The sequence below is a fragment of the Protopterus annectens genome, chromosome 4.part1 (genome assembly GCF_019279795.1).
Source record: "Protopterus annectens isolate FY-2018-M chromosome 4.part1, PAN1.0, whole genome shotgun sequence".
Classification (NCBI taxonomy): domain Eukaryota; kingdom Metazoa; phylum Chordata; order Ceratodontiformes; family Protopteridae; genus Protopterus; species Protopterus annectens.
In genome coordinates, this window is record NC_056734.1 from 806,614,862 (window position 1) to 806,641,333 (window position 26,472).

Genomic DNA, 26,472 nt, shown 5'->3' on the forward strand with positions numbered 1-26,472 from the left:
GAGGTTTAAATAAATATTAAGTAGGAATATAATAAGCATCCTGGTCCTGTGCCATTACTAATATAGGTAGGCTTACAGATATATCTACATGTATATAATAAAGTTGATGGATATTTAGAGTTTCTCTACTGCATTTATAAGGATGTGTTTGAAATTAAATCTAGACAATCAGACAACCCTAGCAAGGGTTTGCATTGTTAGTCTTCTAATACAAAAATAAGAGATTTATAATGGCTTTAAGCAATATTAATGTATCCATTGTTAAATGATCTGAAATCTTTCCAGTTTGAATGAAACATCATTAGTAGGGGAATATAAAATGAGACAGGATATATGTAATGCTATCTGTTAATAATTTAGTGTATAGTTATTTAAAATTAAAGATGTAGGTCTGTAACTCACAGGGTTCAGTGAATCAGTGTCCAGATTAGGTATGAGAACCATTTTAGACTTATTGGGATATATGTCAGCAACTTGTTGCTTTAAGATGCTGTTGAAAACTACAAATATACCTCCATTGATTATTCAGAGATTCTTCTATATAAAATTAGGTAACAGAACCATCTGATCATTATGATTTATGTATCTTCAAAGATTTTTTGGCTAGAGACTCTTTGTAAAAAGAAACATAGATCAGCATTTATTTTGTCAGGTGGAATTTGGGGGAATGAAGTGAATACAGATAGCTACTAATATCTTATAACTCCCTATGTTTATTTAATATGGACTCAGTCAGCCTTATGATTTTAACCCTAATTTTGAATGAAATATCAATGTGTGTAATCTTTGCAAGCTATTTGGGAAGTAACTAGAGTCCTATGCAGAATAGTTAGAAATTATGTTTAACGTGAACAAATACAGTTTAGAATTAAGACTAATATTCAACTGGCTTATTAATTATTTGATTTGAATCTATTTCATCATAGTGGTTTACAATCAAAGTCTTCCAGGAATTTATTTTTCTAATATTCTGTCACCTTATTCATTTTTACTTCTTATTAAAGGAATGCCAATGGGCGGCCACGGTGGTGCAGTGGTTAGCATTGCTGCCTCACAGCAAGAGGTTCTCCGGTTCGATCCTCAGCTGGGGTGCCTTCTGTGCGGAGTCTGCATGTCCTCCCTGTGGTCACGTGGGTTTCCTCCGGGTGCTCCGGTTTCCTCCCACACCCCAAAGACATGCTGCAGGTGGATTGGACACTCTAAATTGGCCCTAGGTGTGCGTGTGAGTGTGCCTTCTGTGGAAGGTTGTGTGCCGGGCTGACAACTCGACACCGTAAAACTCCACTGCCAATCAATGTGCGGACAAGGTGATCCGCTGTGGCGATCCCTAACCGGGAAAAAGCCAAAAGAAGAAGAAGATTAAAGGAATGCCAATCTTGAGCTGCCTTCTTAGTACAGCTTTCAGTGATGCCCACAAAATATCAAGTTTAACTTTAGTGTCACAAATGTTTTAGTAATTCATTTAGAACACAGTCCACCTCTTCAATAACTTGACACAGCTCTAAGAATCCTTAATTCAAATATCAGCTTCAACATGATTTCATTTTATAAGTCAAAAATAATTTACAACTGCACTTCTAAGTCATCTGAAAAGAAACAGGCAATTATATATATATATATATATATATATATATATATATATATATATATATATAAATTTCTATGTATTCAGAAGAGTCTACTTCTGTAGACCGAATTTACACTTAACCGAATTTTAGTTTACCGACACGACAACAAAAAAATTCTACTAAACCAAAACTGTACATTACCAAATTGTTTTACAGGGAATGGAGAAACTTGGCCAACATGGGGAAATTTGCCTTTTTCTCCACTGTAGTGTGATCCTGGAGTTAGTATATTTAGTTAAGGGATGTGGGGGGGTGTAGCCCCCCACCTGGGTGAGTTTGACATACTGCAGTGTGTTTTTTGTTTTTTTTTGGTTCAGTGTTGGTGAAGTGTCTCTATTCCCTATAAAAATAATTTGGTAATGTGCAGTTTCGGTTTAGTAAAATTTCGTTATTGTCATCTTGGCAAACTAAAGTTCGGTTAAGTGTAAATTCAGTCTACAAAAGTAGACCCATTCAGAATTATGCAGAATATAAATTCTATCCTAAACCAGCATTCTTGTGAGCAATAAAAAATAACACAAACTGATGGCAATATTATAGAAGGATAGTCACTGTGGATCATGACTTTAGAAAGTCTATCTATTATGGTATCTAAAACTAAACATTAATCTCCGCCAACAAGTATGTAGCAATTTTTAATTTTATCTAAAAAACTTTTAATGTTAAAAAGATAATCTAACTAAAACAAGGGAAGATGACAGAAAGATAGATAAATAGATAGATAGATAGATAGATAGATAGATAGATAGATAGATAGACAGACAGATAGATAGATAGATAGATAGATAGATAGATAGATAGATAGATAGATAGATAGAAAGTTATACAGATAGATAGATAGATAGATAGATAGATAGATAGATAGATAGATAGATAGATAGATAGATTTAAATATGTTTTACTAATTTATTAATGTTAGGTAATAAAATCTTTCTGCAGGGTCAAATTATGATCCTAAATATTAATGCTAGACGACTTTAACAGGGGTAGCTATTTCTATGCAGTTCTGCTGCAACAATTACTTAAATTCACTGTTAGGTAATATTTCGCCATTTGTCAGTTTCCATAAGCATCAAATGGATTAATACACTCTAGGATTATTTCTATAGAACAAGTGAAAGAATATTTTTTTTTATGTGGGCCAGGTATGCTATTCACATCATCGTATTAAGAATCATATTTAAAAGAAAAAGATATTGCTGATAGAACAAATTCCACAGCGTTCAGATTCACATTATTGCTATGTTATATCTTAAAATGAAAATGCATGCAGTTTATTTAAATAATTCCAGAATCTCTGCTACCAGATCATTCCCAGACCTAACCCAAACTCCCACCACCATTCAAGAAGACTTCTAGATTGTCTATATTCTTGAACTAACTATAATATTTATAATATGCAAAACTACCCTGCTGATGTCACTCCTCAAGATCTTACCAAACTAGTTAAAAATTGCTCCAGAAAATAGTGTGAGATTGCTTGGGAGTGGGCTATGAGTAATAACACAATCTGAAATTATAAGAACTATTTCATTAAATAAGCTATCTAAGCAAAGCTGTACTGCACAGTAACAAAACGTCCATGCTTTTTTAATTGCAAAAGATATTCATCCGCTTAGAAACTATGCATCCACTTAAAAAGGAGAAATATTTCTTAAGAAGTGTAACACTGATACTAGTTTGTAGCAACACTACATTTCCACAACATATACAGAGAGTTGATATATAAGAAAATAACTTTTGTTTTTCTTTTACATACTACATTATATTCACCTGAGGAAATGCTGAAGCAGTCTTTATATGAAAGAGGGCAAGTCTGTAACTACTTTATGCCTTAAATCAAGATACCGCTAAATAGCAAGGCATCTAAGAACAAAGTTAGTGTTACATATATAGATTATTTTACTGTATGCAACAAGAGTTTTCACTTAGATGTTTAGATAACTTTGATATAATTTACAAATTAGTTATATTTACCCCACAATTAGTAACAAACAGTTAAACCATTAAGAAAATAAGTATATTGTGAGAGAATATATTTAAAATTCTGTGACTACATTTTAGGTTCACACTCTCTTTTCTGTTAACTACAATGCATGCTTTCCATCATTCATTACTTTAATACAAGTTCCCTAACTCACTCTCTGGCTCTGGATAAATGACTTCTGCATGCATCAATATGTAAATATACATTTACCGGTGTGTGTGTGTGTGTGTGTGTGTGTGTGTGTGTGTGTGTGTGTGTGTGTGTGTGTGTGTGTGTGTGTGTGTGTGTGTGATATCTCATCTCTCTCTATATATAAATTGCCTTATTATGCCTTAAGATACAATAACCCACCTGTTAGTCGAGTACCATTACAATCTTGAAATAATTGCTGTAATCTGGTTGCACCTTTTTATCTCTGTACTCTTTATTTGTTATTACCTTTTTGTACCGCAAAACTCAGGCTTAACCTGCACATGGTGACATTTGATTAGTGCTGTACCCCAGTAAATAAATATATATGCATCCCTGGTAATAAAAAAAATGCTTAGTAGATTTCAAGCATAGCAAAGAATCAGACTTGTTATTGATCTAAGAAGGCAAATAAATATTTCAGCTGCATTGAGAAGTAAAAATACCACAAAATATTAAAATATTCTAGACCTCTTCTTCTTTCATCTTTTTCCGGTTAGGGGTCACCACAGTGGATCCCTTGTCCACTCATGACTGGCAGTGGAGTTTTATAGTGTCGAGTTGCCAGCCTGGTGCCCAACCTTCCACAGAAGGCACACACACACACACACACACACACACACACACACACACACACACACACACACTCACACCTAGGGCCAATTTAGAGTATCCCATCCACCTACAGCATGTCTTTGGGAGGAAACCGGAGCACCTGGAGAAAACCCATGCGACCACAGGGAGGACACGCAGACTCCGCACAGAAGGCACCCCAGCCGAGGATCGAACTGGAGAACCTCTTGCTCTGAGGCAACAACACTAACCACTGCACCACCGTGCCCCCCCCCAATATATTCTAGACATTGAAATTAAATTCAGTCCCTCTCACACTAATTGATTATTATTCAGCACCCTATTGAAATGTCAGCACTCAAAATACCAAGTCATTAGACACAGAAAAAAAGACCAGAATAATATAGTTCAGAAAAAGTAAATGAATACTGGAATATTAAATGTAAACATATGAACACTACTAATGTAATCTTGCTAAATATAACACATTTTACACTGCTTTTCAAATTAAACTACCAGGTCAGATTTCCAATTTTATATACCTTTTATAGTTGTTTTGCAGTAGCAGCACCAGCCAATACAAATGTTTGTATTTTAGGCTGAATAATGCATATATGAAGGGAAAGATCAAATAAATAGCAATCACTATTTTTAAAATAACGAATATGTTCAGCTTTCGGAATATGAAGAATTGTAGTTTCAAGTTAATGCATATTAAATTTTCTATTGTTCAAATATTCTGTGCTTAGCTGCTTAAACTAGTATAGGAAATGTTTGCCATGTAAAGTAAGCACTATCTAATTAGGACAAAAGTTCCTATAAATGCATAGGAGAAAGTGGATTTTAAACAAGTTTGTATGTCCTTCTATATCCAGATTAAAACCAGTTTATCTTAACATTAAAAATATACATTTAATATTAAACAAGTTAACCAGTAGGGGTCATGCAGAAAAATCTAACCATATAACAAGGAAATTTTAAACTCATACAACCTTACTAGCTAAAAATGTTCTCTTGTGTTATTAAAGTGATTGCTGCCCAAACAGAAGTTAAGAAAATGCATGATCATTGCAAAAAGGTGCACACTTTCCTGAAAGGTTCATGCACAAACTACTTTCAACTCACAAAGGAGTAATTTGTTCCATAAAATAAAGCTTGAATGGACTCTTACAACATTCATGCCTATGATTATTGTAACTATTATCATAACTCTTAGGTTCTGTCAGTTAAATTAGTAGAATATAAAAGCCTACACATATTCACAGCTTTACTTAATTGAGTGTACACATGCCTCAGAGATGTCAACAAATGCAGGAAAAGGGATGCTCTGCTTGAAGCTACAAAGTAGCTTTTCATTTGGTAGCCTGATCCTCTAGGAATAGTGTGGCAAGTCTTCAATACCTGCAAACCTGAAAAAGAAAACTGAAATTCTCCAAAAACTAAAAAGCAGATAGTGCTGGAAGGGTATAGTTAGAAGTCATATGGAATACAGCTTAACCTGTACATTCACAGCTGGATATCTCTGAGGTAGGACTTTGTGTTTAACCAGAAAGCTAAAACAGCTCACTAGCTATATAACTAAAAGTAGCAGCACTAAGAGTCTTCTGCCTTAAATATTCAGCTTCAGCTTCAAACATTGCACACAAAGTCACAATGAAGACCAAGGCACATATGTGCATGGCAATAAACTGAAGGCTTTCTTTAATTCAGTTAGTTTAGCATGTAAAGCCCAACAGTGGTTTTCAGCAAAGACATGAAAATAGCTACAAAAATGTTCTTAGTATAGTTAATCATCAGTAAACTACCAGAGTCCCAGTATTGATAACAATTTAGTAATTTCTGATTCAAAATGAAAGGAATCATTTATAAATAAATGACATGCAAAACATCACCACCTAAGTGCTTTATCTGCAAAAACAGATATTGCAACTAGTTTTGACCTCATGGTCAATACTATGCACCTCACAGGGGACGCTATATGACTTTTGTATATCTTTGGAATACCAACACTATGCACCTCACAGGGGACGCTATATGACTTTTGTATATCTTTGGAATACCAAAACCATGCACCTCAGAGGAGACGCTATATGACTTTTGTATATCTTTGGAATACCGATACCATGCACCTCAGAGGGGACGCTATATGACTTTTGTATATCTTTGGAATACCAATACCATGCACCTCAGAGGGGACGCTATATGACTTTTGTATATTTTTGGAATACCAATACTATGCACCTCACAGGGGACGCTATATGACTTTTGTATATCTTTGGAATACCAATACCATGCACCTTACAGGGGACGCTATATGACTTTTGTATATCTTTGGAATACCGATACCATGCACCTCAGAGGGGACGCTATATGACTTTTGTATATCTTTGGAATACCAATACCATGCACCTCACAGGGGACGCTATATGACTTTTGTATATCTTTGGAATACCAATACCATGCACCTCACAGGGGACGCTATATGACTTTTGTATATCTTTGGAATACCAATACTATGCACCTTACAGGGGACACTATATGACTTTGGTATATCTTTGGAGTACCAACACTATGCACCTCACAGGGGACGCTATATGACTTTGGTATATCTTTGGAGTACCAATACCATGCACCTCAGAGGGGACGCTATATGACTTTTGTATATCTTTGGAATACCAATACCATGCACCTCACAGGGGACGCTATATGACTTTTGTATATCTTTGGAATACCAATACTATGCACCTCACAGGGGACGCTATATGACTTTTGTTTATCTTTGGAATACCAAAACTATGCACCTCACAGGGGACGCTATATGACTTTTGTATATCTTTGGAATACCAATACTATGCACCTTACAGGGGACACTATATGACTTTGGTATATCTTTGGAGTACCAATACTATGCACCTCACTGGGGACGCTATATGACTTTTGTTTATCTTTGGAATACCAAAACTATGCACCTCACAGGGGACGCTATATGACTTTTGTATATCTTTGGAATACCAATACTATGCACCTTACAGGGGACACTATATGACTTTGGTATATCTTTGGAGTACCAATACTATGCACCTCACAGGGGATGCTATATGACTTTTGTTTATCTTTGGAATACCAAAACTATGCACCTCACAGGGGACACTATATGACTTTTGTATATCTTTGGAATACTGGAGATAACAGCAGTAATATGATGTGAAACCTGAACAAATGATATGTCTTCACTAATGACATCAAATACCCAGTTTTCACATAGCCTGTTACACTACAACATTGTATTAACAAATCTTATTTATTCACTTTTTTTGTAATATTTTAAACTCAATTAATAATTGAAATAATCTATTAATAGTATCCATTTAACCCATTGACAAGACAGTATAAAAGAAAAAAAAGAATCTTCTACAGTTAACAGTTTATTAGATAAGTTAAATACCTTGAAAATAAAAAGTGATGCTCATCAGCTTCTGCTCTGCTCTCTCTCTGGTAGTGGAGGATGGCAATATGATATCGTAGGATTCTACTTCACAATTTGGCCAAAGTGCTTTCCATCATTCCTGGTCTGCGATCTTGGTATAACTGCACCTGTTGTACAACATCTTGTTGGCCCTCATTAAATACAAAATGTGGTGGGATCAGCCAATGAAATGTAGACCATGAGACATTAATATCATAATTTGTAATGTATTTTATAGGTAGATAGTGCTGCAATTGTGCATAGTTGTTTTAAATTACATCAGTGTAGGACAACAGCAGCATTATTTCACAGCCAGCTGTTAGACTTTTAATAAAAGTTTAATGCTTACAGTAACATTAAATATGTGCCACTTATCAGCCCTTAAAGTAATCCTATAATAATCTGTCACTTCCATCTCAGTGTTTAATTCCCTACCCCTTAAGCCAACAATAACTTTTCATGTAGTCCATGGAAGAAGCTATAGAATAGTCCATAAGTGGCTGTTAGGCCAGCAATCAGGTGTCGTTGCTTCAAACTCTGTTTTATGGTGAAGCCTCATGCACAGTGTGACCAAACTCTTTACAACACATCATAGTCTTCACTACGTTCAGTATGGCAACTACTATATTGTTTGCATCAGCTTGTTCAGCATGGTGCTGCTGTTTGTGTTATGATACACAGAATGTTATCACTTTTCCTGGGTTCATGTGGGAGAGGGGGCTGTCCACCATCCTTCTAGTCAGTGTTGCACTCATCCGCTGATGAAGGTGATTGTGGTGCAGCTGGCTAGGGTACATACAGTTGTTTAGGCACAGCTTGAACATCCAAATTCCTGACTTATGTCATGCAGCATGGCACATACCACAAAGTCCTGCCAAACCTGCTCATTTACATACACTAGAATCCTATTTACATGAGCTGCATACAAAGAAAACCCTACAGGGCATATCACAGTGAATCACTAACACCATCTGCATGTGCAAACCATGCAGATATGTTTTGCAGACTGCTCAGGTAGTTTTCAAACCCTATCACAATCTTTACCTTGAGGTTAAGGGTTCAGACCAGTTTATTAAATAACGCTGTAGTTCAGATGAAGAATTCTCTGAAACTTGTAATAGGTTCAGAATTTAACTGTCAGAACTGCACAATCAGACTTCAATGTCTTCCTTGTTTTTGAGGACAGGTAATGCAATAATAATCTGGTTAAACATGCAGAATTTTAGAGATTGTTGCTGTTGTGTATAGAAATTGAATTTGTTTAATTACTTTGAATGTAAACAGCTAACCAAACTGATCTTATGGAAGCAATCATTTAGATATTAAAATTATTAGCATATGAAGTGATTATATTTCTGAAAGACAGCTATAATTGTTTATTTTTTTCCTCTGACATGGAGAAAGAAATTAAACAAGTGAATGCTGTTGTCTTCCCTACAATTTGTCATATAACACATTTGTATGTTTGTTTTGTGTCTTTTGGCTTTTCCCGGTTAGGGGTTGCCACAGCGGAACTCCGGTCCGCTAATGATTGGCAGTTGATTTTTACGTATCGGCTTGCCAGGCCAGACGCACAACCTTCAACGAAGGTACGCCCATTCACGCATGTCTCCATGCAGAAGACGCTCTAGCTGAGAATCGAACTGGACAGCGTCTTACTGTGAGACGACAACGCTACCACATTTGTATGTAAAACTCAGAAATACAGTAATGCAGCTCCAGAAATTCAACAGATAACTGACATTTCCATTTTATAAACATGGGAGTAAGATCCATCAAAATAAAAAAAACTATCAGAAAGGGAATATTTTCTTCTCATTTGGTAAATAAATATACATTTGGTGTATTTTACAGTGGTCAAATATTTTTGTGAATTTTTTATGTATCCTAACATGTCCTTGTCCAGGGGATACTTGGTGCCCTCAATATGCTTGGTCTTTTTTAACTTCCTCCAATGTTTTTCACCTATACTCCAGGGTTCTCTGGTGCATAAACAAATAAAGTTGTTAGTACCCAGGCATTTACGCAGTCACCTGTGGCACTGATGAACAAATGTAGCCAGAAAAGTCCAGAATGTACTGCTACTTGTATGTAGTGATACTCTAAGCAGTTTTTTACCCCCATCAATCTGGTGTGCATCTAGGTAAGTGTATTGTCATAGTAAAACTGTAATCAAATAGCATAGAAGGCAAATATTATGAATATAGCCCCATCCCTCTACAAATACTGCATTTACCCTGCTGTAGTTTAATGGCCAGAGCCTGGAATCCAGAGCACTCTAAATACAAAGTACTTTGGCAGCTTAGGGCTGTAGGCACAATAAGTACAGAGTTGGAGACTAGATGCATGCTTCATTGTTGCTTTAATTAACCCATATCATGGATCATAATGCATATTGCACCTCATGCTTCAACTCTTTACTCATATCTGCCACTTGTTCTGACAGTCCTATCTAAGGGCCACAGGGAATCCCAGTTACAGGAGCATGGATGATAGCCATTTGGTGAGCTGACACTGTGCATTTATTTTTTGCGCTGTCTTACTGGTTTTCAAATGCTACATCTAAAGAAATCCCAATCCCTCCACACCACATGCTCCAGAGACCTCAACCTCATTACCCCAATCAACAGAACATGCTGGAGGGATAGGTTCATAACAAAGAAACTGACCATGCTATGGAATAGACTTCCCATAGATGTCAAGCAGAGCACCTCACTGGCCCTCTTCAAGAGAAATCTTGATGAGTGCATTGGAAATAGAAAATTCACCCTGGGGATCACTCCAGTGGCTCTACTCAACAGAGGCACTGGGAACTGTCGCGTGACACGATGCCAGGGTAATCTTATGGGCTAGACTTGTAAAGGCTCCAGGGCCATTAGCCTAGTACACACCTATGAACCTATGAACCACCATACCCATTCTGAAGGTTTGCTAGTCGCCAAGTAATGGGGGGAAAGTTGGTGCATCTAGACTGAGCCTGTGACTGTGTCTTTTTTCTTGAGTACTTCATAACACTTCTTGACTTTTATCCTAATACTTGAATGAAGCATTATTCCTGCTCGTTAAGTGGTTATGTGATAATGATAACTACTTGTTCACATATTCATTTTCCTAAACTGTCCCTTTACCCATCATGAAGTACATGGGAGACTATCCTTCTCGACAGCTGCACTCTGTAGTGGAGCTTACTGACCAAATCTTTGTAGCTGCAGTTGAAGATCCAAGACTGCAGGATGAGATATATTGTCAGATCATGAAACAGATGACCGAAAACAATAACACGTAAGTCATGTGGTATATGGGAGCATATCATTCTAGACGACAAGTCAGTAGTCTTACATAAGGTATAACTCAGTAATTGTTAATTTTATGAATGCAAAAGCTGGAAATTCAATCTCATTATTCACATTCATATCACAAAAAATAGTATACTATAAATGCATTGCAATCTTCTGGATATTAAAAATAAAAAAGGTACTAATGCATGTACATACTGCTGCATTTACTTCACATAGTTTTTGTTTTAATGTTAATTTTAATTGGAAAATTTGAAGTGTAATTGGTTGTAATTGATTAATAGGATGTGTATATAAATGTGTTGGTTTTTAATGTCAGTAGTTCTGATGAAGTTCTTGGATAAGAACGAAAGCGCTTAACTCAATAAAGTCTTGGTTTACCTGCAGTTGTACTTTTTTCCTTCACTTGGATTATAATAAGCCCTTTACAGTTATGACCTGGGTGCACAAGATATGTGGGCATACTGACTACATTAAGCTCATCAAGCTGCTTTTTTGGTTTCTTTTGTTCAGGGGTTGTTAAGACTACAATGTGCAAGCCAGCTGTGCACTACAGTGAGGTTTTCCACTTTACACCCATTCTTTTAAGTTTGTAAAATTGTTATATATAAAGTAGGGGATATGGGATGCAGGGGAGATTTTGAATGTATTGTCAGGCATTTTCAAGTAATTCTTCTCAAAAAGAAAAATATCAGTGAAGTTTTGGCTAGTGCAAACAAACTGGTGAAAGAAGAGGTACATAGCTTTGAGGTTATATATCTCAAATATGCAGTATGTTTATAGCTACATTTAGCATACACTGCCAGATAAAGCATGTTAGTGGAAAATACTACTAAGTGATGTAATCACAGCGGCTATTAATATCACTTTTAACACTTAACAAATAGAAGTTTTATGTGCTGTCAGTTTCACATATTTTGTGGAAATCATAGAAAGCAAATGTTTGGGTAGGTCTACAGTGGTCACAATAGTTTTTAGAGGCTATTTCATATTATGTATTATGTAATGTACAGTAAGTAATATGTGCATAGTATATAATATATATATATATATAATATATATATATATATATAATATATATATATATATATATATATATATATATATATATATATATATATATATATATTTTATATATATATATATATATATATATATATATATATATATACAAACACACACATACACACACACACACACACACACACACACACACACACACACACACACACACTAGTGCGTAACCCCACACAGAGGTTGTCTAAAAAATTCATATCCAGATCCTTTTTTTGTGATGATGATGATCATGATGATGATTAATGTTTGGTTTAAAGCTGCTCTTAGAGTAAAACATGTAATCTTTGCAGCATCATCTCACTGCTGTCGGTAACAAGGAATCCGTTGTCTCCATGAGGACGGAGTAATTCTAGATGACAATTATTATTAGACTCATTAAGTTAGCACTACACTAACAGTCTTCTTAATGGCAAATTTCTATGCTAGCTCTCTATTTTTGGAAATTGCACTACATGCTTAAGGATATTAAATGCAGCCTTGGTGTAGGGTCAGTGAAGGTTTATGAAGATGGAGATTCATGAAAATGGATCCTACAATTTGATCTTCACACTTAAATTAGGGGGGTTGTTCAAGGTTTAAGATATACCATTATGTGTGTAAACCTGTGAATATTCAAGCTGGTTTCAGGCAAAGCCAAACTCTGTGCTGTATGTATCTGTCTATCCACCTACATCAAGTGCTTCTTTAGAGCACTAATTTTAATTAAACAGACTAACAATTAAAGGCAAATTGGTATTCTTTGATGAGCAGCATAATGTTGGTTGTTTTAAGTAAAAATAGTTATAACAGGAAAAGTTATTTACTAGATATACATAAATAATTTGTGAACTTATTCCTAACATATTTAATATTTATTTATTCCAGTTACCTTTATGTTACCAGTAGCTTATGGGACATACTCCTTAATGGAAAAAGAATTATCAATTATTCCTGTTAATTATCTGTACAGCACTGTAGTCACATTCCTTTTGTCTGTCTGTCTATGATGTTTCATATTATCACTTATTCCTGTTAATTATCTGCACACCATTGTAGACACGTTCCTGCATTTTGTCCATTTGTAGAGTTTAACATTATTACTTTCTTGTAGCTATAGTCTCACTCTTGGATGGCAGCTTCTCTGGCTTTGCACTGGTTTATTCCCTCCAAGCAATGTTTTGCACAAGCACATAGAGAAATTTCTAGACACTCGAAGAAAGTCACCACTGGCAGCTGAGTGTCTGAACCGGATGCAAAGGGTGATCAGGTAAGCAGGTTTCCATCTCATAAGCACTGTAGAGCACAATGTTTGCAAGACAGACAGTTATTGATCTTATTTTAAAAACTGCATACAAAAATCCGAATTTTAAAAATGAAATAATCACTTTGGACCACGAAAAATAAATAAAAACTTTAATGATTATTATTTTTGTTTTGCTCTTGGTGGTGCAGAGGTTAGTATTGTTGCCTCACAGCAAGTGGTTCTCCAGTTTGATTCTCAGCTGGGGTGCCTTCTGTGTGGAGTCTGCATGTCCTCCCTGTGGTCATGTGGGTTTCCTCTGGGTGCTGTGATTTCTTCCCACATTTCAAAGACATACAGTAGGTGAACTGGACACTCTAAATTGGCCGTAGGTGTGAGTGCGTGTGTGAGTGAGTGTTATGGATGAACTACCATGACAGGGCTAGCCACCCGGCAGTGTAAACATTGGCTCAAGATGATTGTCACTTTTGAAGTGACACCCTGACCTTGTGTGGAAAATGGAAAAATGGGTTGAGGATGGATGGATAGATAGATCACTTTGCCATCTATTTTTTGCTCTTTAGGTGAAATCTAAATTTTATAAGTATGTACAATAGCTATTGACATATTTTATTACCCATAACATAGAGCTACATCTTTAAATATCTGAATGCACTTTTTTCAGCAGTCAATGATACTCACCCATCAGCCTCTTATATTAGTATGGTCCTATGAATCCATTACACACTGACTGATTACTTATTCCTTAGGTTTGTGCTCATGAACAAAATGCTGACTCTCACCTTTTTTCTACGAACATTGTAGGAGTAGGGGCTTGCACAGACAGACAATACAATCTGTCAGCTATAGTTTCTAACACTATCATACAACAACAACATGTCATCTCTACTTATGACACCATCACGTAACAGAAACCTGTTAGTGAACAGTGCAGACTATGGAGAACTAAGGAAAGAAGGATGTACCTTGAAGGGTACAAGAACAGCACATCCAAGGGATTAGCACCCTTTGGTCCAAAGCTAGCATTTATTATTGAAAGGCAAAGTAAAAGAAAGAAAGAAAAAGAGAGAAAAACTACTGTTAAACTAAGATAGGTGCCATTGTTAAATGTTTATGTTTGTATTGTTCTATATGAATGTACATCCATCACAATTCTGTTGATTTCTTGATTTTGATCATCAGCAGCTGAATCCTAAGCCCAGCCCAAGCGGTGTTCTTTGTGGTGAGCCAAAGGGTGTAAGTGATAGTGAACAGCTACTGGGAATGTCTGTTTGATTCTGTTAGAGGTCATGGGAGCATGAAGAACAGTAATGAAAAACCTATGTTTGTGGTCACCAACAACAGTCCTACCATTATGTGTGTAATCAATGTGAGTAGCCCCACTCCCTATCCGGTTATGATTTTGGTCACTGAGATTAGCCTCTACCTCCCTGTCCTGGGGTGTTATAGTACCAGCTCAGCAGCACCGCAATGTGGCAGGATCAGTGAAAGGACAGACACTAACAGAAAATCACACAATGGTATCCAGCATGCTGTGGTAAGGGTCAAAAAGCCACATGAAAATAAACAAAAATTGTACAAAATTGTAGAGAAACATTAATACAGACCATGCAGGGCATGCATATTATGCTGTTGGTATCACAAAAATATTATGTTAGAATCAGAATAGTTAACTATATGAAATAAGAAAAACAGTACATAGTGAATTGGTGAATCCTTTCATAGGACAGCAGTTACTGGTACTCATCTGCAACCATTTACTAAAATTTGGCTCAAGAGGTTTAGAGGTGCAAGCTCAGCAATGCATTCTGTATGTGCAGACATTTTGTAATAACACAACAATAGGGTTAAGTTTGTGTGCTGTTGTACAACAGGAGGATATAGAATAATGTCAGCCAATCAAAATCACTTAGGGATTCCAGTAGGGATTCTGCTTCCATATAACATTCCTGCTGTGGAAGACTGCCAAAGACAAAGACAAACTAAAAAAGGCTGCTGTTTAAAACTGTTAGACTGCAAAAATCGACTTCAAAATATATAAAACTGACAGATACAAATATCAAAATAATTGCAAAAATTTTGCAGTTAGCAACAAAGGATTAATGCTATTATCTGTTAAGGAGCTGTTCCCTGTGAACGAGGATTCAATTCTCTAAGAGTCCATTTTCCTGCTGTGCGATGCTGAGCAGTCACTTAACCAGACAGAGCCATAGTTAATCTGGAAAACTGGGTTAGGCTCCTCTGATTCATATCAAAAGTCTGATACAAATTTACCCCATGGTAAAATTCACCAGGAGATTGGCACAATTGTTAAGGTGTTTACCTCACAAGCACAAGATTCAAGCTTTAATTCTCACTGTTGAGGGAAATTATCGATACTTAAATTATCCCACAACAGTAGATAGCCTAGTATTTACCAATGAGCCAAAATAAATTTGTAAAACTACTTTGAATGAACCTTGGAAACAGTCTTTGTTGTATATGGGCACACACTTCAACATACCAAGTCTGTGATCACACAAAAGTGAAGAAAGCTGAAAATTCTTCTATCACCAAAGTATTTTTTTGCAAATTTACTTTGAGTATTTTGCCACCATTAAAATTACTGTTGATAAACTGACACATTCCCATTCTCCTCAATGGTCTCCTTAACCACATAGGTTCATAGGTTCGTACTAGGCTATCGGCCTGAGGGCCTATGTAAGCCTAGCCAACAAGGTTCCCTGGCTTACACCAACCAAGAAAGTTATTTTCCTGTGCCACTGTCGAGCAGAGACACAGAAGTGATCGCCGGGGTGTATTTCCTATTTCCCATCCACTCATCAAGAGTTTTCTTGAAGAGTGCTAATGAAGAACTTTGCTTGACATAGATGGGTAACCTGTTCTAGAGTATGGGAAGTCTCTGGGACAGGAATATATCCCTCCAGCATGTCCTGTTTATTGTGGTGACAAGGTTTAGGTCCCTAGAGCGTGTAGCTCGGAGGGATTGGGATTTCTTTAGTTGTAGTATGTCCAACAGCTCTGGGTTTGACATAGCTTTATATTTTAGGCAGAGATCACCTTGGAGTAGGCGATATGCTACAGAGTAAAGCTGGAGTTTTTTGAGACGGTCAGTGTAGGGCATCTGTTTGAGGCCAGTAATCTTCTTTGTGAGGTACTTCTGTGACCTTTCCAGCTGCTGGAGATGTCTTGTGAGGTACATTCCAAAAGGGGCATTGTACTCTATAATGGGTCTAATGAGTGTCGAGTAGAGGGGAACAATGACCTCTTTTTTCCTGGATGAGAACCCTTTTATGATGAGGTGTGCCACATAGAAGGACTTCCTGACTACTGTGGCGATGTGACTATCAAAGGACAGACTACTGTCCACCTGGGTCCCAAGGTCTCTTATCACACATTCGGTGTTAAGTAGACTGCTGTCTACATAGTAGTTCATGGGTGCAGAGTTTTTACCAAAGGGGATGACAGTGCGCTTTTTGGCATTGAGCTTGAAGCCATGGCTCTGACACCAGGCATCTGTCTCAGCAAGGCTCTTCTGTAGGATTTCCACATCATTTTGGGACTCGACTATGGCTCCTAGTTTGCAGTCATCTTCAGACTTCATTAGCCAGAGGCCTTCTGTGTTAGCCTGTACTTCAGAGAAGTATATACTAAACAGGAGAGGTTCCAGGACTGAACCCGGTGGTACTCCACTTGTCACTGGTTTGAGGTCAGATTTGGAGTGTGCAACTTTTACAGTGTGGGTTCTGTCAGTGAGCCAGTTGGCAACCCATCTTGTGACGTAGGGATTTATACCTAGTTTAGTGAGTTTAGCTATAATTCCAGAATGGGGGATGGTGTCGAAAGCCTTGGTGAGGTCAAGATAGGCTATGTGAACCACCTTACCTTCATCTACGGCTTTGGTGACTGCCTCAAATAAGTCGATCAGGTTCAGGAGGCATGATCTACCTTTCACAAACCTGAACTGGGTGGGATCCAGAGTTTGGAGGTTACCAATGTCTTTGTTTATGAGTTCCATGATGATACGTTCCATGGCCTTGCAGTCCAGGCTCATCAGGCTAATAGGGCGATAGTTCCCAGGATAAGTGGTGGCTCCCCCTTTGTGGAGTGGGATAACTGTTGCTGTACGCCATTTAGTGGGCACAAAGCCTGATGTGAGGCTATGATTGAACATGGTGCTTAGGTGGGGAGCCAGTTCATTCTGAAGTTCATGTAAAATGCAGCCTGGGATGTTGTCCGGTCCCATGGATGCTGTGTTTTTGGCTTTAGAGAGTGCAGCTTTTACCTGCATAGTTGTGATTACAGGGACTCTGCATTCTTCCTGTATAGATATGGGCCCTTTAGGGGGTGGGGGGGGGGGGGTAAAGTTAGCACTGAACCAATCTGCCAGGATGTTGGCAATGTCAGTTGGTTCTGTAATTTTCGTGCCGTTGTGCTGTAACTCACAGCAGATCTGGGTGTTGCCATTGAGATTCTTAACATAGCTATAGAATGCTTTGTGGCTGTCCTTAGAATCAGTGGCAATTTTGCTTTCGTAGCTAGCTTTGGAGGATCTTATAAGGGATCTCAGCTTCATAGTGAGGCTGACAAGGGAACTCCTCCACTCATGGGATCTTACTCTCTTTTGCAACAATTTCTTCCTTCTGTTGTACAGTTTGTTTATGGCAGGGGACCACCAGATTGGCTTCCTTTTTTTGGAGGATAGCGTCTTGGTTCTGTTTGGGATAGCACGATCCATGCACTCGTGTAAGTGCTTATAGAGTGCATTTGTGTAGGATTCAGCAGTCATAACTGTATTGTCCATCTGGATGGGTGTCATGAAGTTCACCACTCCTGTCTTAAGAAGCATGAAGTTGGCTTTGGAGAATTTTTTTTACCGTGGTTTCCTTAACGGAGGGTGGGGGCGGGATGTGGATATCAAGGGTGATTAGCTTATGGTCGGATCGGACCAATGAGGATTGACTTCAGATGTGGAACACCGGTCACTCTTGTTGGTAATGACTAAATCTAGGATATTGTTGCCCCTTGTGGGGGTGTGGATAAGTTGAGCCAGGGCATTGGAGTTTATGAATTCCAGAAAGCATTGTGTGAAGGAGTTGGTACACGAGTAGTTTTTCCCAGTTAATGGTGGGGTAGTTGAAATCGCCCATTATTAAGGTGTTTAGTTAAACCCTAATATTTTCCAGTACATCAAGAAAAGAGGAGTGGGAATCCTGGGGCATGGTGGGGGATCTGTAGCAAGCTACAATTTGGATTGCAGTTTTTCCCAGAGTTAGTTTCACTTGGATAACCTCGGATTCATTATGCTGAACAACTAGCCTGGAGGTGTGGATATCCTTAATGAATATGGACACACCTCCGCCTTTGGTGTTCCTGTCCAGGTTACATGGCCGAAAAGTGTGGTATGAGTTATAGCCTGGTAGTGCAGGGGTGCTCTCTGGAGCCTTGAACCAGGTCTCAGTCACTGCACAGATATCGATGTTCTCCATTTTAAGGAGTGCCTCGAGTGAGTGCATTTTGAGATTTAGACTTCTAGCATTGAGTAACATTACCCTCAGTTTTTGCTTGCCTGTTCCTGTTACAGTGGTGAATTTGTCATTTGAACCTTGCCTAAAAAAGGCACAATAGAGGCGGCAAGAGCCTTAGCCAGTATCCGGAATCCCAGGGGTGACAGGTACAGGCCATCTCTGGCAAAGCATCGTGGTCTGTCGACCATGTCATCCTAAGCAGACAGATACTGGATCCCCTTAGAATGACACCAGAAGCTTAGCCAATTGTTGAAGTCAATCATTTTGTCCTTGTACTGCAGTATCATTCTGGGTGATGGCAGAATACTACTCAGAACTAGGGTCATACCTGCCTGGGCTACAAGATTGGAGAGCTCTTCCATGTCTTTTTTTATGTAGTCCAGGGAGGTATGTCTCAGGTCATTCACACCAACATGGACAATGACAGAGTCATATTTGTACTTGTTGTGGAGTGAACTGAGTGCGTGGATATGTGGCAGATGCTGGCACCTGACAGGCAGCTGACAGTAACCTTCTCCTTGTTTAGCCTGGTGAGTGGGACATCAGTCTGCCTGACTATAGAGTCACCTACGACTAGCATGTTGGATACGTTGTTTTGCCTTATTGGCTGTGGTTGAGTGACACACTGAGTCTGTGGGCTATGTGTCATTTGGGTTATGTTGGGGGTGGAAGTTGCTTGCATTTCTGCTTTGGAGGTTTCTGTTGCTTGGGCAGATTATTATTGAGAGCCTCCGCAAATGTTTTTGTGTTTCTATGTATGAATTTTGGTGGTGTAGATTTAGTGAGACTATGCGATAAGTGTGGTGTGGTGCAAATGTTTACCTTCTCCTCTTGAATGTCAAGTTCAGTCTTGGTTGGAGAGAGCTTTACCTCCAGTTTGGCTAGATAAGTGCATCTCTCACAGGTTGTAGTTTTGGGTGGTAGGAGGAGAGGGTTGTCTGTGAACATGAGGCAATTTCTACATTGTCCCAAGATGCCCAGATGCATCAGATGGACAGAAGAGAACCCTTGGACATGCCTGAATAAAAAACTATTTTCCTCTAGATAAGTAAGGAAAGTGAGTACAAGAGCTGTTCTTCTCTAAGCAAGTGAGGAAAGTAAGTGCAAAAACTGTTTTCCTCTAGGTAATGAGGAAGGCTGAGTGCTATAGTAATTAGTTGCTTATTTAGTGCTTACAACAAGTTCTGAACAAGTGCCGAGTATGAATAAGCAAATTCAAGTGCTAAAACTAAGAATCTGTATCTGCACTAGACTAGTTACAGGAAAGAAACAAGTGCAAATACGGGCTTTCAAATCAGAAAGTTGAGAGAGATGGAAAAGATTGCCCAGACGGCCAATAACTACAATTTCTGGGCCAGAACCACTCCTTATGTGGTAGACAGGTTACCTAGTGCTTACCACTCCCACTGACAAGCTAGAAGGCTTCCCTCCAACACAGAAAGGCTTGGGGGGCTCAGAAGCTTACATACATACACTCATGGATACAGCAAATCTGTATCTGGACTACACTAGTTACAGGAAAGGTAGGAAACAGGCTTACAGTTTTTTTGTTTTTTACTTACAGAAAAGTAGCTAAAACAGCAGTAAAAACAATTCAAATGCACTGCAAGCTAGCACACTTGAGTATATAGCAATATTAGACCAAACACAGTTTAAAAAAATGCAATTACATTAAAAATGACTAAAAACAAGTGCAGAAGGAGTGTATTAGGTAGAATGTGGTAAAGATATGGGGCTGGGGGGAGTGTTCCAGATCAAATCTGCAGTGGGGCGGGCAACTGCAAAAGCCACCAAATTTAAACAACAAACCAGAAATAGGGAGGGTGGGTAGGACAAAACACTTTCAACAGAGATCTGAAAAACTATACAGTGAATCAAAAATAACAGTGCACAAATCTGAATAAAATTAGTCCAGCAACACTTTACAGTACAAAATCCTGAAGAACCAAAAAATATACTAAGCTCTGGATATTTTCTGATAGTTTGAAAAGAGCTCTGTTAGACACAGGTTCCAGCAATGATATGCAGGCTGTTAACTAACAGGGTCTATTATTATGCAAGCAATCCTTCAGATAGTCAGATGACACAAGCTGTAAAAAACAGTTATACCAACTTAAGACACAGCAGAAAATAGGGGAGGTGGGACAAAACACTTTCAGCAGAGATCTGAAAAACTATATAGTGAATCAAAAATAACAGTGCACAACTCTGAATAAAATTAGTCCAGCAACAATTTACATGCATACTAACTACATATAAACCTATTATAAGACAAGGAAATACAAAGCACTACTCAAAAAAGAAGTACCTTGAGAATATCCAGAGAAATAAACTCAAATACAACCTGATGAAAGAGATCCTACATATCATACAATAGATAGTATAGCCAACAACTCTGCAGAGATGATAAAATAATCTGAACAATATTCCACAATGCTTCATTCTTAGAGCATAACATGTTACAATACCAGCATAATGCTTCACCAATATAACAAAAAAGTGAAATGAAAAAGAAAACTTTAAGAATCCAATGAAATGCAAAACTACATTCAACGCTACATAGGTTCATAGGTTCATAGGTTAGTACTAGGCTATCAGCCCTAGGGCCTATACAAGCCTAGCCATAACAATTCCCTGGCTATTTCTTCCCACATTATTTACTTTCCTGGACCCCTGTCTAGCAGGGCGACTGACGTGATCCCTGGGGTGAATTTCCTTTCTCCCATCCAATCGTCAAGGTTCCTCTTGAAGAGGTCCAAAGAGGCACTCTGCTTGACATGTATGGGCAATCTATTCCAGAGTCTGGGGAGTCTCTGGGTCAGGAACCTATCCCTCCAGCATGTTTTGTTTATTGTGATGACAAGGTTTAGATCCCTGGAGCGTGTAGCTCTGAGGGATTGGGATTTCTTTAAGTGTAGCATGTCCAACAGCTCTGGGTTTGACATGGCCTTGTATGTTAAGCAGAGATCGCCTCTGAGTAGATGATATGCGACAGAGTATAGCTGGAGTTTTTTAAGGCGGTCAGCGTAGGGCATCTGCTTTAGGCCTGTAATTCTTTTAGTGAGGTATTTCTGAGGCCTTTCCAGTTGTTGCAGATGTCTTGAGAGGTACATACCAAATGGGGCGTTGTATTCTATAATGGGTCTAATGAGGGATGAGTACAGTGGGACAATGACCTCCTTTTTTCTGGATAAAAAGCCCTTCATGATGAGGTGTGCCACATAGAAGGATTTCCTGACTGTTGTGGCGATGTGGTTATTGAAGGTGAGACCACTGTCCACCTGTGTCCCTAAGTCTCTTATCACACTTTCTGTGTTTAGTGTACTGCCACCTATATGGTAATTCATGGATACATGTTTTTCCCAAAGGGATAACAATACATTTCTTGGCATTGAGCTTGAGCCCATGGCTCTGGCACCAAGCAACTGTTTCTGTAAGGCCCTTTTGTAGATTATCCACATCATTTGGGATTCAATAATGGCTCCCAGTTTGCAGTCATCTGCAAACTTTGTTAGCCAGAGTCCCTTAGTGTTGACCTGTACTTCAGAGAAGTAGATGCCAAACAAGAGCAGCCCCAGGACTGAACCCTGAGGTACTCCACTTGTCACTTGTCTGGAGCTGGATTTGGAGTCGGCTACTTTTACAGTGTGGGTTCTATCAGTAAGCCATTTAGCAACCCATTGGGTGACATAGGGATTAATGCCCAACTTAGTAAGTTTATCTATGATTCCAGAGTGGGGATGGTGTCAAAGGCCTTGGCAAGGTCTAGATAGGCTGTGTGGACCACCTTACCCTTGTCCATGGCTCTGGAGACTGATTCAAAGAAGTCAATCAGGTTCAGGAGACAAGATCGGCCCTTCACAAACCCAAACTGGGTGGGGTCCAGTGTTTGAAGGTTGCCAATGTCTTTGTTTATAAGTTCCATGATAATACGCTCCATGGCCTTGCAGATAAGGCTTGTCAGACTGATGGGACGGTAGTTTCCGGGATCCAAGGTGGATCCCCCTTGTGGATTGGGATAACTGTAGCTCTGCCACTCAGTGGGCACGAAACCTGAGGTGAGGCTATGATTAAACATGACACTTAGGTGAGGTGCCAGTTCATATTGTAGTTCATGTAGTACACAGCCCGGGATGCCATCTGGTCCCATGGATGCTGTATTCTTGGCTTTAGAGAGTGCTTTTGTACCTGTGTGGCCGTTATTACTGGAATTTGGCAATCTTCGGTATTGAGATGGGCCATTTAGGGGTGAGAGGGGGTGAAGTTGGCACTGAATCGATCTGCCAGGATATTGGCAATATCCTTCGGATCAGTATATTTAATGCCATTCTGTTTTAGCTCAGAGCAGATCTGAGCATTGCCATTTAGATTCTTGACATAGTTATAGAATGCTTTGTGGTTGTCTTTGGAATCTTTGGCAATTTTATTTTCGTAACTAGCTTTGGAGGATTTTATGAGGCATCTCAGTTTCTTACTGAGGCTAGTAAGGGAGTTTTTTGCATCCTGGGATTTTCCTCTTTTCTGCAAAAGTTTCTTCCTTTTGTTGTAAAGTTTGTTTATGGCAGGGGACCACCAGATTGGCTTCCTTTTTGGATGAGAGCATTTTGGTTCTATTTGGGATGGCACGATTCATGCATGAGTGGATGTGCTCGTACAGTGCCTTAGTGTAGGATTCAGCAGTTGAACTTTCAGTTTCCGTCTGCATGGGTGTCATGAAGTTTGTCACTACTGACTTGAGTAGCATGAAGTTGGCTTTGGAGAAGTTTTTTATGGTGGTTTCTTTACTGGGGGGTGGGGGTGGGATGTGGATGTTAAGGGTGATTAGCTTATGGTCAGACCTGACTAACGAGGGGGTGACCATAGGTATGGAGCATTGATTTCCCATGTTGGTAATGACCAGGTCTAGGATATTGGAGCCCCTGGTAGGACTATGGATTAGTTGATCCAGGGCGTTCGAATTTATGAATTCCAAGAACCGTTGCGCAAAGGTGTTGGGACATGAGTAGTTTTCCCAGTTAATGGCAGGGTAGTTAAAATCAACCAGTATTAGGGTGTTTGGTTCTATCTTAATATTTTCCAGTATGTTTAGAAACAAAATATCCATCACATACATTTTGTACTACTTAAAATGAGCAACTCTCCCTTCAAAAAAAAAAACTATAAAAGGTAAAATTGTATAATAGGAATAGAGTACAGCATAACAGGATTGAGTTACACCTGGAATGAGCATTTGGTCTCACTCCCTTCATCTGTCCATTACACATTACACTTACTAAACTGTAGCCAGAATAGATAGAGGATTATGATAAATTTCTCTTATCATAACCGTATTATTATGTGTTTGAGACGTGGAAGCCAGGAAATTCACCTTGGGAGCGAAGCTCAAGATTCCAATATTAACAGCATTTGGGAACAATTGTTAAGTCTCACAGAACAGAAGTACTTCACTAGTTTCCCTTTTCCTGATACTAGAAAGTAATAGTGATGCTCCAAGTGCTACGTGTACGTAGCAGCATGCCTGCCCTGTAATATTAGCTTATTCTGTAATATGCACCCAAGTAAGCAGTTACGCTATAATCCACTACAAGTGGCACCATTATTCTATAACAGCACACAGGTGGCAATTATGCTGTAATACTGCTACTCAGGGAATGCAAGAGTGATATAACATATTCTTGGAGCAAGTTGTGATAAATATAACACATCACAGAGGCTACAGTTATGTTTTGCCATGTTATAGCAGTTAGAATCTCTACAGCAACAACACAAATAAAACAGTGGCGTTATGTTTTAAAAGCAGGATGTAGAGGATGCTGTGGTGCTGTACTGAACTCTGAAATGTATAAGTATGCTGTAATATCAAAAAGTATTCCTTTATGCTGTAGTAATTTGATTTCTAGGCTTGAGATTATGCTAGTATTCTCCTAAAGTACACATTTTTTTGTGGTAAGAAATTGACATGTTCCATATAATCACAGTACTAACTTGTCTCTGGTCCAGGTCATATGATAGGATTACCTTTGAAGGAAGTTAAGGACTGACTTCTGATTGCAAGGGAAATTTAATTCCATAATTTGCTCCAAGGTGCATTAGGTGCTTTGTGCCAAATGGGTTTACCCACTTAATTTTTGAAGATGAAGTTCAAATTTATCTTTCATTTTAATTTTAGCAGTACGTTCCTCAGTGTCTTGTTAAGTCCCCCAGCAGTATGCATGGACTTTCCAATAGAATGGGATTAGACATTGTCTTACAGACCAGGCAGAGTTCACCTCAAAGTAACCTATAAGAAATGGTGGCAATTCTTGAAGATTTTTCTGAATAGTTCAAGTTTTAAAACATATTTGTTTCAGTAAGGAATTACTATCTTTTCAAGTTCTTTCATGTGGCTTGTTTGAAGGTGAGGCAGATCAGTTAGGTGCAATTGTTATAGTAATTTCCCTACACTGACAAGACTTGGCCTTTAGAATTAGATAAAAAAACTATCTGGTTTGTCAGTCTTGGCTCACTGGTAACCCCTTACACCCTTGGGTCACAGAACACTGCCATCTGTCTTTCTCCCACAGATGGCTACAGGTACAAGGCTGATTCCCATTCACTAGCCCTCTTCCATGACACACAAGCTCTCTATGCCCCAGGAGGGACATAAACATTTTTGGGAAACATTTGTATGTAATGACCTCACCCTGAGATATGTCCCATTAGATATCCACAGCATACCTCTCAACCTCTTGGCACAAGAAACCTGGACAAAACATTATATAATGTGGGGTCAAAAGGCCAAAAATATGCTCTTATAAACGTAGAAAGTTGCTAGAATAACAGAATTTGTCTTAGCATGCATTTTCGGAAGGACATGAAATCTGAAACTCAAAGGCACATCATTATTTAGTGACTTTAATCCTCAGATCACACTAATGATTTGTCATAAATTTTATGAGAAACAGAGCTGTGATGCCCCAGCAATAGCCCAGCAATCAAGGAGCCTCAATCCTCACCACTGGCAACAGCGGGGGACGTATGCACTGGGAGGATGACAAGTACACACACACCGTAAAGTGCAATTTCCCTTAAGAGAACACAGAGACCACAGTCAGTCTGGGGTCAGTTTATCCCTTTTTCTCCAGATCTCCAATAAGACTCCCCACTGGCACAGCTATAGAGTTGAGATCTCAACTGAGTGGCCAAGCCAAGACCTCTGGCACTCTCTCTCTCTGTCCAACAAGTGCTTTGTGTCCCTACCCACGAAAATACTCAGTAAACAATCACATTCACTTCAGAATCACAGGAAATATTTAAAATAACATTGCAGGATAGTCTCAAATAAATAAAAACAGCATCTAAGCTATACTTCACTATATTCACAACTGTATCTAAGAGAAATAACTGTACCTTAGACTTACTTACTCATAGCAAGGCAAGACAGATGTGGTGAGTGGGTTTTCAAGCTGATGCTGTCAGGTCAAAGTCAAAATGTAAAATGCACTGTCT

At 38.6% G+C, this 26,472-nt stretch overlaps 1 protein-coding gene across 1 annotated transcript in view; it reads left to right on the forward strand.

The window, feature by feature from the left end:
• Positions 1-26,472, forward strand: part of LOC122801311 (unconventional myosin-VIIa-like) — a 951,466-nt gene that overhangs the window by 866,883 nt on the left and 58,111 nt on the right. The window contains 2 exon segments of the mRNA XM_044070855.1: positions 10,972-11,125; positions 13,307-13,462. Coding sequence (XP_043926790.1) covers positions 10,972-11,125; positions 13,307-13,462 — 310 coding nt within the window.